This window comes from Kogia breviceps, chromosome 5, assembly GCF_026419965.1.
Source record: "Kogia breviceps isolate mKogBre1 chromosome 5, mKogBre1 haplotype 1, whole genome shotgun sequence".
Lineage (NCBI taxonomy): Eukaryota > Metazoa > Chordata > Mammalia > Artiodactyla > Physeteridae > Kogia > Kogia breviceps.
Window position 1 is genome coordinate 76,802,418 of NC_081314.1, and position 22,729 is coordinate 76,825,146.

General features: G+C 46.7%; 1 protein-coding gene across 1 annotated transcript in view; it reads right to left on the minus strand.

The window, feature by feature from the left end:
- Positions 1-3,790: 3,790 nt before the first annotated feature.
- XXYLT1 (xyloside xylosyltransferase 1) overlaps positions 3,791-22,729 on the minus strand; it is a 215,872-nt gene continuing 196,933 nt past the window's right edge. Inside the window, exons 4-5 of the mRNA XM_059064896.2 lie at positions 4,742-5,599; positions 3,791-4,514 (exon numbers count right to left, since the gene is read on the minus strand). Coding sequence (XP_058920879.1) covers positions 5,203-5,599 — 397 coding nt within the window. The 3' untranslated portion in view covers positions 3,791-4,514; positions 4,742-5,202. The remainder of the gene's footprint in view (positions 4,515-4,741; positions 5,600-22,729) is intronic.

A 22,729-nucleotide genomic window follows, 5' to 3' on the forward strand; every position in this document is an offset into this window, starting at 1 on the left:
CCTCTGTCTTTTGGAAGAGTTTGAGAAGGATCAGTATAAGTTCTTTGTATGTCTGGTATAATTCCCCAGTGAAGCCATCTGGTTCTGGACTTCTGTTTGCAGGGAGTTCGATGTTTTGGTTTTTTTAAAATTACAGATTCGATTTCCCTTCTAGTGATCAGTCTGTTCATATTATCTTTCTTCTTGACTCAGTTTTGGCACCCAGAGGGACTCCACACCAGGGCCAGAAACACCCCAGGTTCTGCTCTGTGTTGCATGGTCCTGCTCAGGCCTGTGTACAGGGAGTGGGGTTCAGAGGATTTGCCCCAGTCCTCCCATCAGGGAAGGAGGGCTGGAGATAGCAGCTGGCTTCTAAGGCTCTGAGGATGTGGGGTGCTCACGAGGCTGCATGGAGCAGACAGGTCTCCCCCAGAATGTGGGTACACCTGGAGACACCCTGGGAGCTGAGCCAGCCCCAGTTAAAGAAGCCTTCACTCCGGAAGTGTTTCTGATATTTATAAGCACCTTAGGGAGTGACTGGCCAGTCCGCTCATTGTGTCCTGCAGGGCATCTCTACTGGCTGGGGGACTCAAGGCTCAGGCCTCCTCAGGGTGAGACCCATGGTGGTGTGGGTCCATCTATCGAGCAGCTCTGCCTGGGAGGCACTCGGGCTGGTTACATAAGCTGAAAGCTCAGACAAGATTTTTGGTTCTCTCTTGATTTTAAATACCACTCCCAGTCCCCCCAGTTTGTCTGTATTCCTCACTTTGCCTATCCTGTTTGAGGGGAAGGGAGTGTGCTAACAGTACATTTTGAGTGAGTTTCCATTTGAATGGGCATAAATTCCAAGTTGCTGACTGGTGAGTGAAGGTCTGAAGGTTCTACATTTGATTTCAACTCCCTGCCACGTGCACCCCAATGGATGCAGAAAAACATGTTACTTCCAACAGAGCCAGGGCCGGGGGCTGCTTGGAGATCTAGGCCAGTCCACTTATCCCCTGATTTTCACAGATGAAGAAACTGATCCCAGAGGAGGGAGAGGGTTTACCCAAGGACCCCCAACCTCCTGGGCACACCCAGGCCTCTGCAGAGTGGCATGGCTAACAAAAAATCAGACAGCCTACAGGCAAGTGTCTGGTCATCCAAGGAGTTTAGGGATGACATTTAATGTGCCCCAAATGGCTCATTTATTATTTTAAAACAGTGTTTTCAGTAGTAACTCTAAGAATTCCCTTGTATCTGTGTATTATTTCTCAGTCTACCAAGCCCTTACACAACTCTTTGCTTCCAGCAACACTGCTTTGAAGGAGTTCTCATTACTTGTGTCTAGAAATGAGGAAAGAGGTGATCTTGCTTGTCCAAGATTGCCCAGGTAGTGAGGGCAGAACGTGGACCCACAGCAAGGCCTGTCTCAGGTGAGAGGTTCTCTCTGTGATACCACCTTGCTTGCTCAGAAATCTCTGCTCGCCCTGCCAAACTCCATGTTCAGCCCAACCTCGGGGATCCATGCTGAGATCAGGTCTTAGGATAAGTAGAGGTTTGGCCTTTGGTTAAAACGTGCTAAGTCACGGCTGTACTTGCCCCCTTGGCCCATGAGCCCCCAGGGTATCCTAAGTTGGGCCCACTGAACCAGCACGTCACTCCTTAGGTTGATGAGATGTTATGGAAAGGGGGATGCTGTAGTTTGGTTTTGACACATATACAAGAATACATCTCTTCAACGAGGCCACAAGCCTTCCAAAGGCCATTGTCATTTGTGTACACACAAAAGATGACGGTATCAGAAATGAAAGCAATCTAGAGATGCTATTATTAGGTCCTTTTTATTTGGAGAACTAGGGTATCCATAGGGAAAGTTGAAAACCCAGAGCCTATTTAACCAAGATTATGTTGTCATATGGATGATGGTAACCATGGCCAACTGTGAGCTGTAAAGTGGCTAGGATGATGCTTACCTGTAATCAGAGGGAAAGCGTGTGGCTAGAATTTTATAGTCCTTATTGTTTATCTTTAAAAGTAGTTTTCACTATGGAAAATATAGAAGTAAATACAGATGAAAATTAAAAAGCACTTAATCCTATGACCCAGAAAGGTTCTCTTTTTGGACTTCTGTTCAATTCATACTACAGGCATATGTTCCACTCACACAACACAATTAATTATGTTTGCGTTGCATTGATTATAACAGGATCCCAATCAGGAACCAGCCTTCCAGTATTTGTCAAAAAGTTGCTTGTGGAAAAGCACAGGAGCACATGATGGCTTTGTTAGTCTGGCTGGGTTTCCTGTTGAGTTATTTTGCTGTTCACCATGGAGCTGTAAGGTCAAGGTTACTTGTGACAGAGAAGGGGGAAACTCCTGAGAAGGTGATCTCAAAGGTAAACAGGATTCTGTTTGGCTTTTGCCCATTTTGATCAGTTTATTGCTTTTTCCTTGTAATGACAAAATACATTCATAACTATAGAAACACTGTAACTACTGAAATTACTGCAGGAAAAATACCTTTGCTATTGTGAGTGTAAACTGCTCCAGTGTTTCACTCACTTTTTTCCCCCATTAAAATAATTTTTTTTTTTTTAATGTGGTGTTTGAAACACATAATTTTTTTTAGGAGTTGAACTAATGAAATACAGCAGAACAGGCAGGCTCTCTGTCTCTTTATATATTTACATACACATATATGTAATTTAAAAAATAAAATTAGGATCATACTATGCATATAATTTTGTATTTTGTATTTGTTACTTAATAGCATATTATAAGCATTTTCCAAGGCGTTTTTCAAAAATATGATTTTTAATGCCTAAAGTATTCCATTATATGGCTGTAACACACATTATTTATCCACTCCGCTATTCAGCATTTTCAGTTGCTCCCAATTATTTTCTATTATAAAAAAGGCTGTGATAAAGTGACTCTCTGTCCACATCTCTTATTTTATTATAATAAATTTTAGAATCTGAATTACCTTAATGAGATTTTCACAAGTATCAGTGATAGTGTCACTATCACACATAATACAATGCTTGGCAGACAGCAGACATTCAATAATTGGTAGCAGTTGGACTTCCCTGGTGGCGCAGTGGTTAAGAATCCGCCTGCCAGTGCAGGGGGCACGGGTTCAATCCCTGGTCTGGGAAGGTCCCACATGCCACGGAGCAACTAAGCCCGTGTGCCACAACTACTGAGCCTGTGCTCTAGATCCCGCGAGCCACAACTACTAAAGCCTGTGCACCCAGAGCCCATGCTCCGCAACAGGAGAAGCCACCGCAATGAGAAGCCCATGCACTGCAACAAACAGTAGCCCCTCACTCGCTGCAACCAGAGAAAGCCTGCATGCAGCAACAAAGACCCAACAAAGCCAATAAATAAATAAATAAATAAATAAGATTGCCATCTCTCAAAAACCACTAAAAAAAAAAAAAATAATAACTGGTAGCAATAAATAGGAAATCAAGTCCCTAAGAGGACAGACCCGTTCTGTCAGAGCTGAGAGTTAGGAGAGACATGTGCTCTGTTTCATCAGGGGATGATGTAGGTGGACAGTTAGGGGTAAGCAGAAGAGAAAGGATGCGGTGGTGGGTTTTGCTCCTAGAATCAGACTGGCCTGTCAATACCTGAAATGAAATGATTCTCCATTTTGAGCCCAGTATAACCTTCTCAGACGCGGTCCCCCTTAGGCCCCAGAGACCCACTGTGAGCACACTTATTAGCTTAATCACGTGGGGAGGGAGACTGAATCGATCACACTCTTGATTCAGATCCTTCAGGTAGCGGGAAACTGTGATCAGAGAGCAAACAGCATAAATCATTGTGTTCTCAAAGATTATTTATTAGCTATTCTCACTCATGGTGGAAAAAAATAAATGAAATGAAATTGAAATAAAATAAGATGAAAATCCAACAACACTTCTTTCCCAAGGACCTCAGGTGGATTATACAAAATGGACCAATAGAGGCTTCGTGTTTGTAGCTCACTTACAGGAGAACTCATTAAAGCAGAAATCAAGTAATGACAGCCTAATTTCTTGTAAGGTATAGGGTCTGACCTGGTGCAATAAAGTCACAAGGATGATTCTTCCACATAAAGAGACTAGAATGCTTATAAGTCTAAGAGCAACACCCCTTCCAAGCTGCATGGTTACACTAGGGCACTGCTGGGCTCCTCTTTGGAATGAGGCTTCCCAATCCAGACAATTCCATCACCTGTCCTTGTGGGTGGCCACTCTCTTCTTTGATGGCAGATTTGATTTCAGAGCAGAGTCTGGTCACCTGGAGCTGGATCAGATGAATAAGGGATTATGAGGTTCTGTGATGCAGTTGGGAGGTAAATGCTGTGAAGGTTAAAATAATGAGACCAGTTTTCTTATGTGGGCCACAGGTGCTGCTGAGGGCCCTCCCTAAAGAGGTGGGATCTCTACATCTCCACCAGGCGCCACGAGCATCGTGAGACTAACCACACAGCCTCCTACAACGCGTGTGTGGAAGGCCAGAATTCCTTTGGATGCTTAAACTCTGGGCTGGTTGTTAAAACCCTGGCTCAGGGCTTCCCTGGTGGCGCAGTGGTTGGGAGTCCGCCTGCCGATGCAGGGGATACGGGTTCGTGCCCTGGTCCGGGAGGATCCCGCATGCCGCGGAGCGGCTGGGCCCGTGAGCCATGGCCGCTGGGCCTGCGCGTCCGGAGCCTGTGCTCCGCAACGGGAGAGGCCACAACAGTGAGAGGCCCGCGTATCGCAAAAAAAAAAAAAACAAAACAAAAAACCCTGGCTCATGCATTTAGAGCTCACTGGGAGCTACAGCAGTACTGTTTGCTCTGTCTCACCTGTTGATTTAAAATAAGTTTATATTTGGTCGAAGAAAGCCCAGTTCTTAAAAGGATTTCCATTCTTTGGGGGCTGAAGGCAAGGGGCACCGTTTTGTTTTTCTTCCTTCTTTTCAAATGCTCACTTCCTAGCCCACCGGAGGAGGTCTATGTGTTTGTCCTTCATGACACCTGGCCCCTGGAGGCAGACAGTCCAGAGCACCAGTGGGGGCAAAGGGTCCAGTCGTCATTGGATGGCTTCAGGACAGCAACGTGTGCTGGGAGAGCTGCAGCACCTGATCACAAGGACGTCCCTGCAGTGTCTCTCTCTAGGAGCTTAGACACTGCCCCGGGCCTGTCCGAGAGGCGCCCTTCTCCTTCCCCAGATCCCGAGCCCGAGGGCATGGCGGGCAAGGAGGCGCCTAGGCCTCTGGGATAGGGGTGTTGCAGTTCCCGTGGTAGATCCTGACGTGGCCCTCACACCGGAAGTAGGCATCGAAGACGTCTCTGTAGCCATGGTCCCTCCACCAGGTGCAAAGCTGCCGGTTCCAGGTACAGTCCAGCACGTGGAAGAGCTCGGGGTGCTCCATGCCGATCATGGTGAAGAAGTCCTGGTCCCCGAGGTGACCCCGGAAGTGGTACTTGTCGGCCAGCTGCTGCACCTGTGCCGGCTCCAGCAGGCGGCCGTACAGTGGGGACTGGCGCATGGCCTCCAGGTTGAGCAGCATCACCCCACTGTTGAAGCCGGGGAGCCCCTCAGGGGGAGGGCCCCCGACCCGGGTCTTGGGGTTCTCATGACGGAACTGCCAGAATGTGTGCCTGGGAAGGGGAAAGAGAACAGATTTAGCTTGATGTGTGTTGGGGGAGGGAATAGTCTGCCAGTCCTGTTCTCCCGGGTCCTCACAACCACCCAGGAGGGAGGTTCCACTTTCACTCGTTTTACAGCTACGAGAACTGAGACATTCTGAGGTTCAAAATCTGTATCACACCGCCAGCAAGAGGCAGAGCCGGTCTGAGTCTCCCAAGTCCAAGCCTCACATTCTTCCCACCACCCTCAGGATGACATCATCATCTCCATCAATCACATCTGTACACACTTCGTGGGCACCAGGCACTGCATCCTATGAGACGGGTGTTCTCCGAGGCAATATGTCACCTCACACCTGAGGAAGCTGCACAGAGAGGTTCAGAGACTTCCCCAAAGTCAAAGTCACACAATCAGCAAATAGCACAAGCAGGGACTCAACCCAGGCATCTGGCTCCAGCGTCCACTTCTGAGGTTAGTAAAAATCTAGGAGGAATTTTCCACCCCCTTGTCTTTGTGATCTTGAAAAGGAGAGGAGAGAGAAAAGTTGGGAAATAATTCTGAATTGTGATCAGGTAAAGACATAGGGAGCTAAACACAGGCTAAATCAAAATCATTTTTTGCTTCAGAACAAATCTCATTCATTAAAACCCCATGCCTAGCATTTCTGAAACAGCTCAGGTCCACCCATGGGTCAAGTGAAAGTGGCTATGGGACAGCCAAGTAGAATTATAGCAATTTTAGAGAGCAGGTCCACTCAATTTCAATTTCTCTCTAGGCAGATTTAGAAATCTGCTCTAAGTCCACTGGATGTTAGAGCCAAGGGGCCCCTCTCCTAGGTCCTTTATCCAAATGTTTCCATCTGGAGACAGGAAGTCAGATCCAGAAACCTCCCCATGGGTGACAAGGATAGAGCACGAGCCACTCTGTTCTCTAGCCACTTTAACAGCAAGTTCCTGCAGAGAATGGGCACAGAAAGGGGCAGAAAGACACCCAGGCTCCATACCTGCAGAGATGCAGTCACAGCAGAGGGGCCTGCGACTTGGAGGAAGGAGGAAAGACGGAGGGCCCTTTGTCGTGGGCAAGGGCAGGAGTGGGCTGGGGCGTGTCCTGCATCAGGCTCCATCCCACGTGTTTTACCAGCTTCGCCTCTTCCCTAGAGTCCGTAGGGTGGAGGATGCAGCACAGCAAAACCAGCTCTGCCCCAGGCCTGGAAATGACACCCTCTGGCCTCCCACAGAGCAGCTTCCCGACCAACGACAGGGAGGAGCTGTGCAGTGAAGTGGACAGTGCAGGGGAAAGAAAACCAGAGGCCTGACCCGGGGTGGGCCACCCCGATGCATTTTCCAGTTCAACACATTTCTCCGGGTCTGGGAATAGAGAAAGCTTCCTTGAGGTCTCGCATATCACAGGGGGGCCGAGAGTTTGCTCCTGGCCAGGGTAAAGCATTCCATTTGGACATTCTTACAAGTGGAATACACAGGTTCATTGTCTGAATTTCACCATAATTGGACTGTGAGTGGAACAGAGCTCTGGTGCCTACTTGGTGATAACAGCCTTGGCAAAAATAAGCTTCCAAAGCAAACAGAGATGCTAGATCTTTCTACCCACTAAAAGCTGCAGTGATGGGATCATAGCAGGGTTAGAATGCAGTTTGACAACTGTTAGTTCATTTTACCATATTTCTTCCAAATGGTTAATTTCAGGGACAGATTGCAAACCAGCTAAAATTCTACCAAATAGACCTGGGCTACCACGGCATGGTAGAGGAGGGACCCTCAAACCAGGTGAGGTTTGTTTTATCTTTTTTTTTTTTTTTTTTTTACTATTCTAGTTGGCAATTTTATTACCCCGTTCTCAGTAACTGATAGAACAACTAGATTCCACCATAGGCTAATGTTTCAAGGAACGGCACTTGGATTTCAATATTATTTCCAACTTTGGTTGGCAGACCCCAAGGCCACGGGTGCTGGGGACCAGGTGATGCAGCCCCTGCTGGCTTGGAGGGTGGTGGTCAGAGAGCACCCCAGACCCATGCCTTCCTCACGTGGCCTGGGCTGACCATGTATATTCACAGGGCACTGCCAGTAGCACGTGCTGAGGCTGCAGGAAACCTCTGTATGAATGAAGGAATCCAGTTCTGAGAGCTTCCCGAAGTTTCTCAGATTAACCTCCATGGCCACAGCCCAGCCATGTGCTGCCTAATTGTTTCATTTGGGCCTGTGTGCAGTCTTGTTCCCACCCCCATGGTCACCTGGAGACCTACACTAGAGGGGATAAGGTTTCTTCCCCCTTAGAAATAAACTTAACTGTAAAACGAGGCCAGGCCTCGTGCAGATGGTCCGTTGTAAATATCGAGTCCTTCCAGAAGTCGACAAGGCTTGCTGGGAAAGCACAAGTGAGGAGCCTTCAAGCACATTCTTCTGGTTATGGGTGATGCATTTTCTAAATTTTTTATATCGAATACATCCTAATTAATAATCATAAAAAGGCCTATTAAAAGCTAGTGGACTAGTTCTAGTGAGGAAAACCCATCCTTACAGGAAGGGGTGTTTGAAGTATTATAGTTTTGAAAAAGCAGAGCCATCTCCTCCCTCAGGTCTTTCCTCTGATGACCACTGTTAAGGTCACTCCAACAAGTCTCTCAACCAGAGGCCCTGGCTGAGAACCTAAAGCTCACATTCTCCAGAAAGGGACCCACGTTGCCGTGAATCGTCCCTTCCTCCTCCCCGCACACCACCCCAAATCACAGACTCCTTTGCCCTCCCTGTTTCTTCATGATTTTTTTCTCCTGGGTTGGCCTTTCTCAGCTCCTGAGGCTCAGTTTTCTACTTTCACTTCCAAGAGGGGAGAAGCAAAGATGGGCCCGGGCAGTCTGCACAACACCCCTCAGGGAGGTTCTGGAAGCCTGTGCCAACTCAGGCTGAGTTCAAGCCGTAGGTTCTCAGGCTGAGAAGGCCCTGTTGTAGGCCTGGGATTCACAAGGACGGCCTCACACGTGGCACATCTCACTGGCTCACCCCTCGAGTGTGCCTCAGAGTCGAGGGCAAAGTCTCTAAGGAGCAAGGGAGGCCGGCCTCCACCCGGGGAAAGCTCTCCGTCTAATCAGCAACGACTGGAATCAGGAAACACTACTTCCCTCATGCCCGTGCTTGTGTACCAGGCCCAATCAGCTCTTGTTTGACTTGGAAGGGACCCCGTTTTCCAGTCATCCGAGAGGAAAGGCCAGGAGTGAAGAGCCATGCTCAGAGGCAGCCCAGCGTTCCACCCAGCCCCGGTCCTGCAAGGTGACAGGAGACAGTTCTAGGGGACGCGGGGATGATTTCACAGCAGTGACACTCTCTCTCCATCCTGCCTTGGGCTGAGGCTGAGGTTCTGTGGGACTGGAGCTGACCCTTCATTCTCTAGGGGAATCACTGTCTTGTGGTATCAAACTGGAGGGCGCGTGGACCGCGTGGAGCTGTGGGCCCCGCGAAGCTTTAAACTGCCTGTTTCCCTAGGGCATTTCTTACCACCGAGAGTCACAGCTGACCCTTGTTAGGATCTCCTGCTGGCAAGGCATGAAGCAGGGAGGTCTCTGACTCCGCTGGTCACAGAGGGTAAGAAATGTTCCCGAAGTCACACAGGTTATCAGTGGTAGGACTGACAGGGGCCCCTCATCGGCACTGGTCAGTCAGCAGAGAGACGCCCAAAAGTCCACTCTCCCGTGTCTCCTAGTTCTTCATGAGATGAACAGGAACGACAGAGAGCACACTGAACTGAGAAGATCAATCGCCGATCACTCAGATATTTAACAGACCCAACCCATACGGAGGTGAGTGGAACATCACTGCCCTCAGGAAACAGGCAGTGCAGTAAGGAGCTGAGACCTGAGTGTGAAGACACCAGCGGTGGTGGGGCTGGGGGGCTGCGTGCCTGGACCCTGGATGCCTGGGCTAGGGACCAGCAGGGTGAGCCCTTGGGCCTCTCAGGGCCTTGGTTTGCACAACGATCACATAGGGATGGGGATGAGACACCCCTAAGGGCCGTCCTGGACTCCAGGAGCAGACACATGCCAGGCCCCCAGGAGTGGTCCTGGCTGTCACCATGGGTACTCAGCCACCGAAGGCAGATGCCCTCCCTGCCCAGGCTCTTCTCAGGGTGTGGTGGTATCTCAGGGACCAGCCCTCATCCACCAGCCAGGCATCTGCTCGACACGGCTTCCTGCTCCAGGGAGTCTGGAATGACTGTCTCGTTACCAAAGCAGCACCAGCTATGATCCGTCCACCTCTGCGGAACTCTAAAAGCTGGCGGAGCATTGGAATCATGGAGTGTGAACACCCCTGCCGGCAAGGTTCTGACCTGCTGCAGGACAGCCCTCCGAACGCCCCCAGTCCTCCTTTGCTCTGGAACCCTCTGGGCGGCTTCAGTGGGCCTGAGGCCTCCCCTGGCACAGCACCACCAGGGTGCCAGCCGCTCCCCTGTGCCCACAGAAGGGGTGGGATGCCCCTCCCTAAAGATCCGACCCGTCCCTGGCCCTCCCGCCATTCCCCGGCCTGCCGGATATCTCCGCTTTCCTCCCACACCTGCTGTCCTAGAGCTGTGAACAGGTGGGTGGGGCTGGGGAACCCATTACCACTCAATCTGACAAATGGCTCTAGAGCACTGAGGTGATGGCACTGGGCTGGGCCCTGGAGGGCTGCATGGCAAGGAACTGGGGGAGGCACAAGGGACAGAGATGATGGGGGAAGAGGCATTGCAGGGTTCAGCCAGGCAGACGGAGCTCAGAGGGGCTTCAGGCGTAGGCTACTACAGGGGTGGTGGAGCCTCCAACAGCACGGTGGGGCTGGGAGGATGCAGAGGGGAGTGACCCTGGTCAGTCTTGAACAGATGCCCAGCAGGGAGCTGGACACAGGTGTGTCACAAGCACAGTGCAAAGCAGGCAGGACAGAATTGTGGAGAGTGCTGACAGGGAATGGAGGACAGAGAGAGAGGACACAGGTAGGACCTCTGAGTAGCTGAGCCGCCTGTCCCCGACACTGACACAGGCCATGGGGCCCCTGGAGGAGCCGCACCGACCTCCAGCTGGACCTATAGGCCCACTGTGTGCACTTCTGTGTGTGTGTGTATTACGCGGGCCTCCCACTGCTGTGGCCCCTCCCGTTGCAGTTCCAGATGCGCAGGCTTAGCGGCCATGGCTTACGGGCCCCGCCGCTCCAAGGCATGTGGGATCCTCCCGGACCGGGGCACGAACCCACGTCCCCTGCATTGGCAGGCAGACTCCCAACCACTGCGCCACCAGGGAAGCCCCCACTGTGTGCACTTTAACCCCGCATACCCCAGCCCTGTGTCCCAGGTCCCTGAAGTGCCCCCAGCCTTCCTCCTTCACCCCTTCATCCCCATCCAATCCAGTGGGCCTCCAGGCCTTCTCTCCCCAGGTGCTGCCCTCCAAACCCTCTTACCGACACTGACTGCCCATTCTCTGCCTCCCATTTGAACAAACACTGATCAGGACAGAATGACACCCCAGACAGCACTAAGTATCTCCAGCCCTCCCTCCCCAAGTAGAAACCAATCCTGCTGCCACTCCCCCAGACTGCAGGGATGCACACTGCCTCCCCTGACACACCCTTCCAGAGCTGTCTCCCAACCATGCACCACAGCCACACCATCAGCCTAACTACCTCTTTGCCTCCCTGCTTGTCACCTCTGCCCACCATCCATACCCTCTTCTTCTCTGCTCCATCTGTAGGGCACCCTCAATAATTTCAACAGCCATGATGAGAGCTTCACCTTGGCCTCAGGGTTCTTCAAGCCCCACATGAGCTAGCCATTTGGCTCCCCCTTCTGTCCACCTTGCCAAGAGAAGGCACTCTGCTCCAGATTTAATGTGATTCTTATCAAATTACCCATGACATTTTTTTTCACAGAACTAGAACAAGCAATCCTAAAATTTATATGAAACCATAAAAGACCCAGAATTGCCAAAGCAATCCTGAGGAAAAAGAAACAAGCTGGAGGGATATTCCTCCCAGACTTCAAAAAATACTACAAAGCTACAGTAATCAAAACAGCATCGTACGGGCTTCCCTGGTGGCGCAGTGGTTGAGAATCCGCCTGCGGATGCAGGGGACACGGGTTCGTGCCCCGGTCCGGGAAGATCCCACATGCCATGGAGTGGCTGGGCCCGTGAACCATGGTCGCTGAGCCTGCGCGTCCGGAGCCTGTGCTCCGCAAAGGGAGAGGCCACAGCAGTGAGAGGCCCGCGTACCACCAAAAAAAAAAAAAAAAAAAAAAAAACAGCATCGTACTGGCACAAAAACAGACTTATGGATCAATGGAACAGAATAGAGAGCCCAGAAATAAACTCACACGCCTATGGTCAATTAATCTTCGACAAGGGTGGCAAGAATATACAATGGAAAAAAATAGAGTCTCTTCAACAAGTAGTGTTGGGATAGCTGGACAGCCGCATGTAAATCAATGAAGTTAGAGCATACCCTCACACCATACACAAAAATAAAATGGCTTAAAGAATTATAAGACATGACACCATAAAACTCCTGGAAGAGAACACAGGCAAAACATTGTCTGACATAATCATACCAATGTTTTCTTAGGTCACTCTCCCAAGGCAACAGAAATAAAAGCAAGGGCTTCCCTGGTGGCGCAGTGGTTGAGAGTCTGCCTGCCGATGCAGGGGATATGGGTTCATGCCCCGGTCCGGGAAGATACTACATACCGCAGCGCAGCTGGGCCCGTGAGTCATGGCCGCTGAGCCTGCGTGTCCGGAGCCTGTGCTCCACAACGGGAGAGGCCCGCGTACAGCAAAAAACAACAACAAAAAACACCAAAAAAAAAAAAAAAAAAAAACCGGGAGAGATGGCGGAAGAGTAAGATGCAGAGCTAACCTTCCTCCCCACAAATACATCAGAAATACATCTACATGTGGAACTGCTCCTATAGAACACCCACTGAATGCTGGCAGAAGATCTCAGACCTCCCAAAAGGCAAGAAACACCCCCACGTACCTGGGTAGGGCAAAAGAAAAAAGAATAAAGAGACAAAACAATAGGGATGGGACCTGCACCAGTGGGAGGGAGCTGTGAAGGAGGAAAGGTTTCCACACACTAGAAGTCCCTTCACGGGTGGAGACTGTGGGTGGCAGACTGGGGGAGCTGCGGAGCCACAGAAAGGAGCGCAGCAACAGGGGTGCAGAGGGCAAAGCGGAGAGATTCCCGCAGAGGACTGGTGCCGACCAGCACTCACCAGCTTGAGAGGCTTGTCTGCTCACCCGGCGGGACGGGCTGGGGCTGGGCGCTGAGGCTCTGGCTTTGGTCAGAAACTGGGAGAGGACTGTGGTTGGCAGCGTGAATACAGACTGAAGGGGTTAGGGCACCACGGCTAGACGGGAGGGAGTCCAGGAGAAGTCTGGAGCTGCCGAAGAGGAAAGAGATGTTTTCTTCCCTCTTTGCTTCCTGGGGCACAAGGAGAGGGAATTAAGGGCACCGCATAAAGGAGCTCCAGAGACGGGTGTGGAGCTGCCTAAGAGACTTTTTCTTGCCTCTTTGTTTCCTGGTGCGAGAGGAGAGGGGATTAAGGGCGCCACATAAAGGAGATCCAGAAACGGGAGTGAGCCATGGCTATCAGCGCGGACACCAGAGATGGGTGGGCGTGGGATGCTAGGGCTGCTGCTGCTGCCACCAAGAAGCCTGTGTGCGAACACAGGTCACTCTCCACACCTCCCCTCCTGGGAGCCTGTGCAGCCTGCCACTGCCAGGGTCCCAGGATCCAGGGACAGCTTCCCCGGGAGAACGCGCGGAGCACCTCAGGCTGGTGCAGCGTCACACCGACCTCTGCCACCGCTGGCTCGCCCCGCATCCATACCCCTCCCTTCCTCCAGCCTGAGTGAGCCAGAGCCCCCGAATCAGCAGCTCCTTTGACTCCGTCCTGTCTGAGCAAATAGCAGATGCCCTCGGACAACCTACATGCAGAGGCGGGGTCAAGTCCAAAGCTGAACCGCAGGAGCTGTGCAAACAAAGAGGAGAGGGGGAGGTCTCTCCCAGCAGCCTCAGAAGCAGCAGATTAAAGCTCCACAGTCAGCTTGAAGTGCCCTGCATTTGTAGAATACCTGAATAGACAGCAAATCATCCCGAGTTAAGGAGGTGGACTTTGGGAGCAAGATATATTATTATTTTCCCCTTTTTCTCTTTTTGTGAGTGTGTGTGCTGCTGTGTAAGATTTTTGTCTATATAGCTTTGCTTTCACCATTTGTCCTAAGGTTCTGACCTAAGCGTTTTTTTGGTTTTTTTATAAAATTTTTTTCTTAATAATTACTTTTTATTTTAATAACTTTATTTTATCCTACTTTATTTTATCTTTCTTTCTTCCTTTCTTCCCTCCTTCTTTCTTTTCTATTTTTTTCTCCCTTTTATTCTGAGCTGTGTGGATTAAAGGTTCTTGGTGTCCCAGCCAGGCGTCAGGGCTGTGTCTCTGAGGTGGGAGAACCAACTTCAGGACACTGATCCACAAGAGACCTCCCAGCTCCACGTAATATCAAACGGCGAAAATCTCCCAGAGATCTCCATCTCAACACCAAGACCCAGCTTCACTCAACGACCAGCAACATACAGTGCTGGACACCCTATGCCCAACAAATAGCAAGACAGGACTACAGCCCCATCCATTAGCAGAGAGGCTGCCTAAAATCATAATAAGGCCACTGACATCCCAAAACACACCACCAGATGTGGACCTACCCACCAGAAAGACAAGATCCAGCCTCATCCACCAGAACATAGGCACTAGTCCCCCCAACCAGGAAACCTACTCAACCCACTGAACCAACCTTAGCCACTGAGGACAGTCACCAAAAACAACAGGAACTATGAACCTGCAGCCTGCAAAAAGGAGACCCCAAACAGTGTAAGCAAAATGAAAAGACAGAAAAACACACAGCAGATGAAGGAGCAAGGTAAAAACCCACCAGATCTAACAAATGAACAGGAAATAGGCAGTCTACCTGAAAAAGAATTCAGAATAATGATAAAGATGATCCAAAATCTTGGAAATAGAATAGACAAAATGCAAGAAACATTTAACAAGGACCTAGAAGAACTAAAGAGGAAGCAAGCAACGAGGAGCAACACAATAAATGAAATTAAAAATACTCTAGATGGGATCAATAGCAGAATAACTGAGGCAGAAGAACAGATAAGTGACCTGGAAGATAAAATAGTGGAAATAACTACTGCAGAGCAAAATAAAGAAAAAAGAATGAAAAGAACTGAGGACAGTCTCAGAGACCTCTGGAACAACATTAAATGCACCAACATTCGAATTATAGGGGTCCCAGAAGAAGAAGAGAAAAAGAAAGGGACTGAGAAAATATTTGAAGAGGTTATACTTGAAAACTTCCCTAACATGGAAAAGGAAATAGTCATTCAAATCCAGGAAGCACAGAGAGCCCCATACAGGATAAATCCAAGGAAAAACACACCAAGACACGTATTAATCAAACTATCAAAAATTAAATACAAAGAAAACATATTAAAAGCAGCAAGGGAAAAACAACAAATAACACACAAGGGAATCCCCATAAGGTTAACAGCTGATCTTTCAGCAGAAACTCTGCAAGCCAGAAGGGAGTGGCAGGACATATTTAAAGTGATGAAGGAGAAAAACCTACAACCAAGATTACTCTACCCAGCAAGGATCTCATTCAGATTGGATGGAGAAATTAAAATCTTTACAGACAAGCAAAAGCTGAGAGAGTTCAGAACCACCAAACCAGCTTTACAACAAATGCTAAAGGAACTTCTCTAAGTAAGAAACATAAGAGAAGCAAAAGACCTACAAGAACAAACCTGAAACAATTAAGTAAATGGTAATAGGAACATACATATCGATAATTACCTTAAATATAAATGGATTAAATGCTCCCACCAAAAGACACAGACTGGCTGAAAGGATACCAAAACAAGACCCATATATATGCTGTCTACAAGAGACCCACTTCAGACCTAGGGACACATACAGACTGAAAGTAAGGGGATGGAAAAAGATATTCCATGCAAATGGAAATCAGAAGAGAACTGGAGTAGCGATTCTCATATCAGACAAAATAGACTTTAAAATAAAGACTATTATAAGAGACAAACAAAGTAGGACACTACATAATGATCAAGGGATCGATCCATGAAGAAGATATAACAATTGTAAATATTTATGCACCCAACGTAGGAGCACCTCAATACAGAAGGCAAATACTAAGAGCCATAAAAGGGGAAATTGACAGTAACACAATCATAGTAGGGGACTTTAACACCCCACTTTCACCAATGGACAGATCATCCAAAATGAAAATAAATAAGGAAACACAAGCTTTAAATGATACATTACACAAGATGGACTTACTTGATATTTATAGGACATTCCATCCAAAAACAACAGAATACACATTTTTCTCAAGTGCTCATGGAACATTCTCCAGGATAGATCATATATTGGGTCACAAATCTAGCCTTGGCAAATTTAAGAAAATTGAAATCATATCAAGTATCTTTTCTGACCACAATGCTATGAGACTAGATATCAATTACAGGAAAAGATCTGTAAAAAATACAAACACATGGAGGCTAAACAATACACTACTTAATAACGAAGTGATCACTGAAGAAATCAAAGAGGAAATCAAAAAATACTTAGAAACAAATGACAATGGAGACACGATGACCCAAAACCTATAGGATGCAGCAAAAGCAGTTCTAAGAGGGAAGTTTATAGCAATACAATCCTATCTGAAACATCTCAAATAAACAACCTAACGTTGCACCTAAAGCAATTAGAGAAAGAACAAAAAACCCCCAAATTTAGCAGAGGGAAAGAAATCATAAAGATCAGATCAGAAATAAATGAAAAAGATATGAAGGAAACGATAGCAAAGATCAATAAAACTAAAAGCTGGTTCTTTAAGAAATAAATAAAATTGATAAACCATTAGCCACACTCATAAAGAAAAAAAGTGAGAAGACTCAAATCAACAGAATTAGAAATAAAAAAGAAGTAACAACTGACACAGCAGAAATACAAACGATTATGAGAGATTACTACAAGCAACTGTATGCCAATAAAATGGACAACCTGGAAGAAATGGACAAATTCTTAGAAATGCACAACCTGCTGAGACTGAACCAGGAAGAAATAGAAAATATCAACAGACCAATCACAAGCACTGAAATTGAAACTGTGATTTAAAATCTTCCAACAAACAAAAGCCCAGGACTAGATGGCTCCACAGGCGAATTCTATCAAACATTTAGAGAAGAGCTAACACCTATCCATCTCAAACTCTTCCAAAAAATAGCAGACTCCCAAACTCATTCTATGAGGCTACCATCACCCTGATACCAAAACCAGACAAAGACATCACAAAGAAAGAAAACTACAGGCCAGTATCACTGATGAACATAGATGCAAAAATCCTCAACAAAATACTAGCAAACGGAATCCAACAGCACATTAAAAGGATCGTACACCATGATCAAATGGGGTTTATCCCAGGAATGCAAGGATTCTTCAATATATGCAAATCAATCAATGTGATACACCATATCAACAAACTGAAGAAGAAAAACTATATTATCATCTCAACAGATGCAGAGAAAGCTTTTGACAAAATTCAACACCCATTTATGATAAAAACCCTGCAGAAAGGAGGCATAGAGGGAACTTTCCTCAATATAATAAAGGCCATATATGACAAAATCACAGCCAGCATCGTTCTCCATGGTGAGAAACTGAAACCTTTTTCACTAAGATCAGGAACAAGACAAGGTTGCCCACTCTCACCACTCTTTTTCAACATAGTTTTGGAAGTTCTAGCCACAGCAATCCATCAGAGAAGAAAAAGAAATAAAAGGAATCCAAATCAGAAAAGAAGAAATAAAGCTGTCACTGTTTGTAGATGACATGATACTATACACAGAGAATCCTAAGGATGCTAACAGAAAACTGCTAGAGCTAATCAATGAATCTGGTAAAGTAGCAGGATATAAAATTATTGCACAGAAATCTCTGGCATTCTTATACACTAATGATGAAAAATCTGAGAGTGAAATTAAGAGAACACTCCCATTTACCACTGCAACAAAAAGAATAAAATATCTAGGAATAAACCTACCTAAGGAGACAAAAGATCTGTATGCAGAAAATAGTAAGACACTGATGAAAGAAATTAAAGATGATACAAATAGATAGAGAAATATACCATGTTCTTGGATTGGAGGAATCAACATTGTGAAAATGACTGTACCACCCAAAGCAATCTACAGATTCAATGCAATCCCTATCAAACTACCACTGGCATTTTTTACAGAACTAGAACAAAAAATTTCACAATTTGTATGGAAACACAAAAGACCCCGAATAGCCAAAGCAATACTGAGAATGAAAAATGGAGCTGGAGGAATCAGGTTCCCTGACTTCAGACTATACTACAAAGCTATAGTAATCAAGATAATATGGTACTGGCACAAAAACAGACATATAGATCAATGGAACAGGATAGAAAGCCCAGAGATAAACCCACACACATATGGTCACCTTATCTTTGATAAAGGAGGGAAGGATATACAGTGGAGAAAAGAGAGCCTCTTTAGTAAGTGGTCCTGGGAAAACTGGACAGGTACATGTAAAAGTATGAAATTAGAACACTCCCTAACACCATACACAAAAATAAACTCAAAATGGGTTAAAGACCTACATGTAAGGCCAGACACTATCAAACTCTTAGAGGAAAACATAGGCAGAACACTCTATGACACAAATCACAGCAAGATCCTTTTTGACCCACCTCCTAGAGAAATGGAAATAAAAACAAAAATAAACAAATGGGACCTAATGAAACTTAAAAGCTTTTGCACAGAAAAGTATACCATAAACAAGACCAAAAAACAACCCTCAGAATGGGAGAAAATAGTTGCAAATGAAGCAACTAACAAAGGATTAATCTCCAAAATATATAAGCAGCTCATGCAGCTCAATAACAAAGAAAACAAACAACCCAATCCAAAAATGGGCAGAAGACCTAAATAGACATTTCTCCAATGCAGATATACAGATTGCCAACAAACACATGAAAGAATGCTCAACATCATTAATCATTAGAGAAATGCAAATCAAAACTACAATAAGATATCATCTCACAATGGTTAGAATGGCCATCATCAAAAACTCTAGAAACAATAAATGCTGGAGAGGGTGCAGAGAAAAGGGAACCCTCTTGCACTGCTGGTGGGAATGTAAATTGATACAGCCACTATGGAGAACAGTATGGTGGTTCCTTAAAAAACTACAAATAGAACTACCATACGACCCAGCAATCCCACTACTGGGCAAATACCCTGAGAAAACCATAATTCAAAAAGAGTCATGTACCAAAATGTCCATTGCAGCTCTATTTACAATAGCCAGGACATGGAAGCAACCTAGGTATCCATCAACAGATGAATGAATAAAGAAGATGTGGCACATATTTACAATGGAATATTCCTCAGCCATAAAAAGAAATGAAACTGAGTTATTTGTAATGAGGTGGATAGACCTAGAGTCTGTCATACAAAGTGAAGTCAGAAGGAGAAAAACAAATACCGTACGCTAATACATATATATGGAATCTAAGAAAAAAAATGTCATGAAGTGACTAGGGGTAGGACGGGAATAAAACACAGACCTACTAGAGCATGGACTTGAGGATATGTGGAGGGGGAAGGGTAAGCTGTGACGAAGTGAGAGAGTGGCATGGACATATGTACACTACCAAATGTAAAATAGATAGCTAGTGGGAAGCAGCTGCATAGCACAGGGAGATCAGCTCGGTGCTTTGTGACCACCTAGAGGGGTGGGATAGGGAGGGTGGGAGGGAGGGAGACGCGAGAGGGAAGATATATAGGAACATATGTATATGTATAACTGATTCACTTTGTTGTAAAGCAGAAACTAACACACCACTGTAAAACAGTGATACTCCAATAAAGATGTAAAAAAAAAATTCAAAAAAGAAATAAAAGAAACAAAAAACAAATGGGACCTAATCAAACTTACAAGCTTTTGTGCAGCAAAGGAAACCATATACAAAATGAAAAGAGAACCTATGGACTGGGAGAAAATATTTGCAAACAATGCGACCAACAAGGGCTTAATTTCCAAAATATACAAACAGCTCATACAACTTAATAACAGAAAAACAACCCAATCAAAAAATGGGCAAAAGACCCGGAGAGACATTTCTCCAAAGAAGACATACAGATGGCCAACAGGCACATGAAAAGATGCTCAACATGGCTGATTATTAGATAAATGCAAATAAAAATAACAATGAGTTATCACCTCACACCAGTCAGAATGTCCATCATTAAAAAATCTACAAATAACAAATGCTAGAGTGGGTATGGAGAAAAGGGAACCCTCCTACACTGCTGGTGGGAATGTAAGTAGGTGCAGTGAAAACAGTATAGAGGTTCCCCAAAAAACTAAAAGTACAGTTGCCATATGATCCAGCAATTCCACTCCTGGGTATACATCCAGACAAAACTATAATTCCAAAAGATACATGCCCCTCAATGTTCACAGCAGTACTATTCACAACAGCCAAGATACGGAAACAACCTAAATGTCCATCAACAGATGAATGGATAAAGATGTGGTACATATAGACAATGGAATACTAGTTAGCCATAAAAAAGAATGAACTAATGCCATTTGCAGAAACATGGGTGGACCTAGAGATTATCATACTAAGTGAAGTCAGAAAGAGAAAGACAAATACCATATGATATCATTTATGTGTGGGATCTAAAATATGACACAAACGAATTTATCTATGAAACAGAAACAGACTCACAGACATAGAGAACACACTTGTGGTTGCCAAGGGGGAGGAGGAGGTGTGGAGAGATGGATTGGGAGTTTGGGATTAGCAAATGGAAACTATTATATATAGGATGGATAAAACAATAAGGTCCTACTGTATGGTACAGGGAACTATTCAATACCTGGTGATAGACCATAATGGAAAAGAATACGAAAGAGAATGTATATGTATGTATAACTGAATCATTTTGCTGTACAGCAGAAATTAACACATTATTGTATATCAAGTATACTTAATAAAATTTAAAAAATAAAAAAGAAGGCACTCTCCTCCAGGGACAGGGAGCTGAGATAGATCCCCTCTGACCACATCCCCATGGAAGCTGCCAGTCAGCCCCTTGGGAGTCTCTGGGCCCCACCTCTCCTTATTTTCTAGATTGTCAGTCTTTCCTGGCTCCCCTGGTTCCCCCCGCCCCGAGTCTAAACTGCCCCCCCCCCAGCACCTCACCACATGCCTGGAACGTGACAGTGTTGAAAGCCTTAGAGAATGAAGACCCAGAAATGCTGCAGGAGGTGCCCGAGACCTTTGAGAGGTGAGTGATTGGGGCCTAAGAGGCCAGACATTTGGCCCTGGGGACACAAGAGCAGGGGGAACAGAGGCAGGGCAGGCAGATACACCGGCAGCAAAGAGAGGGTAGAGGGAAGCGTATGTGCAGAGAGGGAAGCGAAGCCACACGCCAAGGGAAAGGGATGCGTGTGCCAGACTGAAGAGAAAGGAAACAGGATGAATGGCAGGGTGACACTTTGAGGAACGATAATCATGATAATGGCTAATATTTAGTGAGTACTATGTTCCAGGCCGTTTTAAGTTCTCATTTAACGTTTGTAACAAACCCATGAGGTAAGAACTATTATCTCCATTTTATAGATAAGTGTGATAGGAAGATATAAAACATTTGCCCAAGGTCAGAGGAGCCAGGAAGAAGAGTTTGCCAAGAAGAGGAAAATCCTGGGACGCACCTGAGCCTGAAGGAGGGACAGAAGTAAGAAGGTGCAGTGGCTCTGAGGTGGGAGCAAGGGATATTTTAAAAGCTCATTTTTGGTCAACTCTAAATCTTGGGAAGGTAAGAGATGAAGTCATCTCTGGAGATAGAGGAGCTGGGGTGCAAGAAGGGCCTGAGAAAGAGAAATCGTCTATGAGGGCCCCTCGGAAATGCAATAAGGAATCAATAAAAGATGAATGAAAGCATTTGCTGGAGTAGCGAGGGTGTGAGGAAGCTCTGGATTGATAACCAGGATGTGCCTTATTCACCTTTATGTCTTGAGAGCCTAGCATGGGCATTTGATTCTCAGCACACCTGTTGGAACTGCTAAGTTTCCAATGAATGGATGGATGAATGGATTAAAGAATGGATGAACAAAAAAAATAAGAGACTGTAAGATCAGATAGTAGAAATTTAAAAGAGGAGAATGTTGATGAAGGTGGTGGAACAACAGTTCAGAAGGGCAGTTGGGAGACAGTGCGCCCGGGACCCTGTGAGCTGGGGCCATGCGGGTCTTCACCCCGGGGAGCCAGGTCTCCTCCACGGTGAGGATAGAGAAGGCAAGGGAGAAAAGTTGGTCCCATGAGCTCTAGAATCCACACCTGTGATGAGATGCAGGTGTGACAAAGGTGAGCCATGAAGAGCCGCAGATGGTAATCTGACCCAGTGGTGCCCACAGCCCTGTGGACAGTGCCCTTCCCAGCGCTGGCTCTAGAAGAGCCCCTAGCATCCAAGTAGCGGGGCTTGTACATCACTGCTAGGGAGCAGCTCAAATCTGGTGTGAGCCCTGGGACCAACCAGGAGACTGCAGGGCCTGCAGCCAGCAGGCTGGGCTGGTCACAACCCACGTGCAGGGGCCCCCAGCTCAGCTCCACAATCCTGCCCTTTCCCAGAAGTCGGGCTGAGGGAGGGACTTTCATCAGGGTGAAGACAAAGCCAGAGAGAGTCACCTTTAGAATTGGCTCACTGCTCCCAACAGCCCCATGGCACTAGGGGACACAGGAGAGAAGTGCCCAGGACACATGCCGGGTGTTTTCCGGGACAGTAAGCAGAACGTAGGCGTGTGCAGTAAGGGTGACGGGGAGGAGCATGGGTGGAATTTAACCTTGTGTCCGAATTAAGCTCAACACCAATCCAGCCCAGCGTCCTTCACCCTGGTGTGGCTGACCCGGGCACAAAGGCAACCGAGCTCCAGGAAAATGTGTTACTACTTCCCAAGCCCAGAAGCAGTCTGTGAGCTGTCCCACTTCA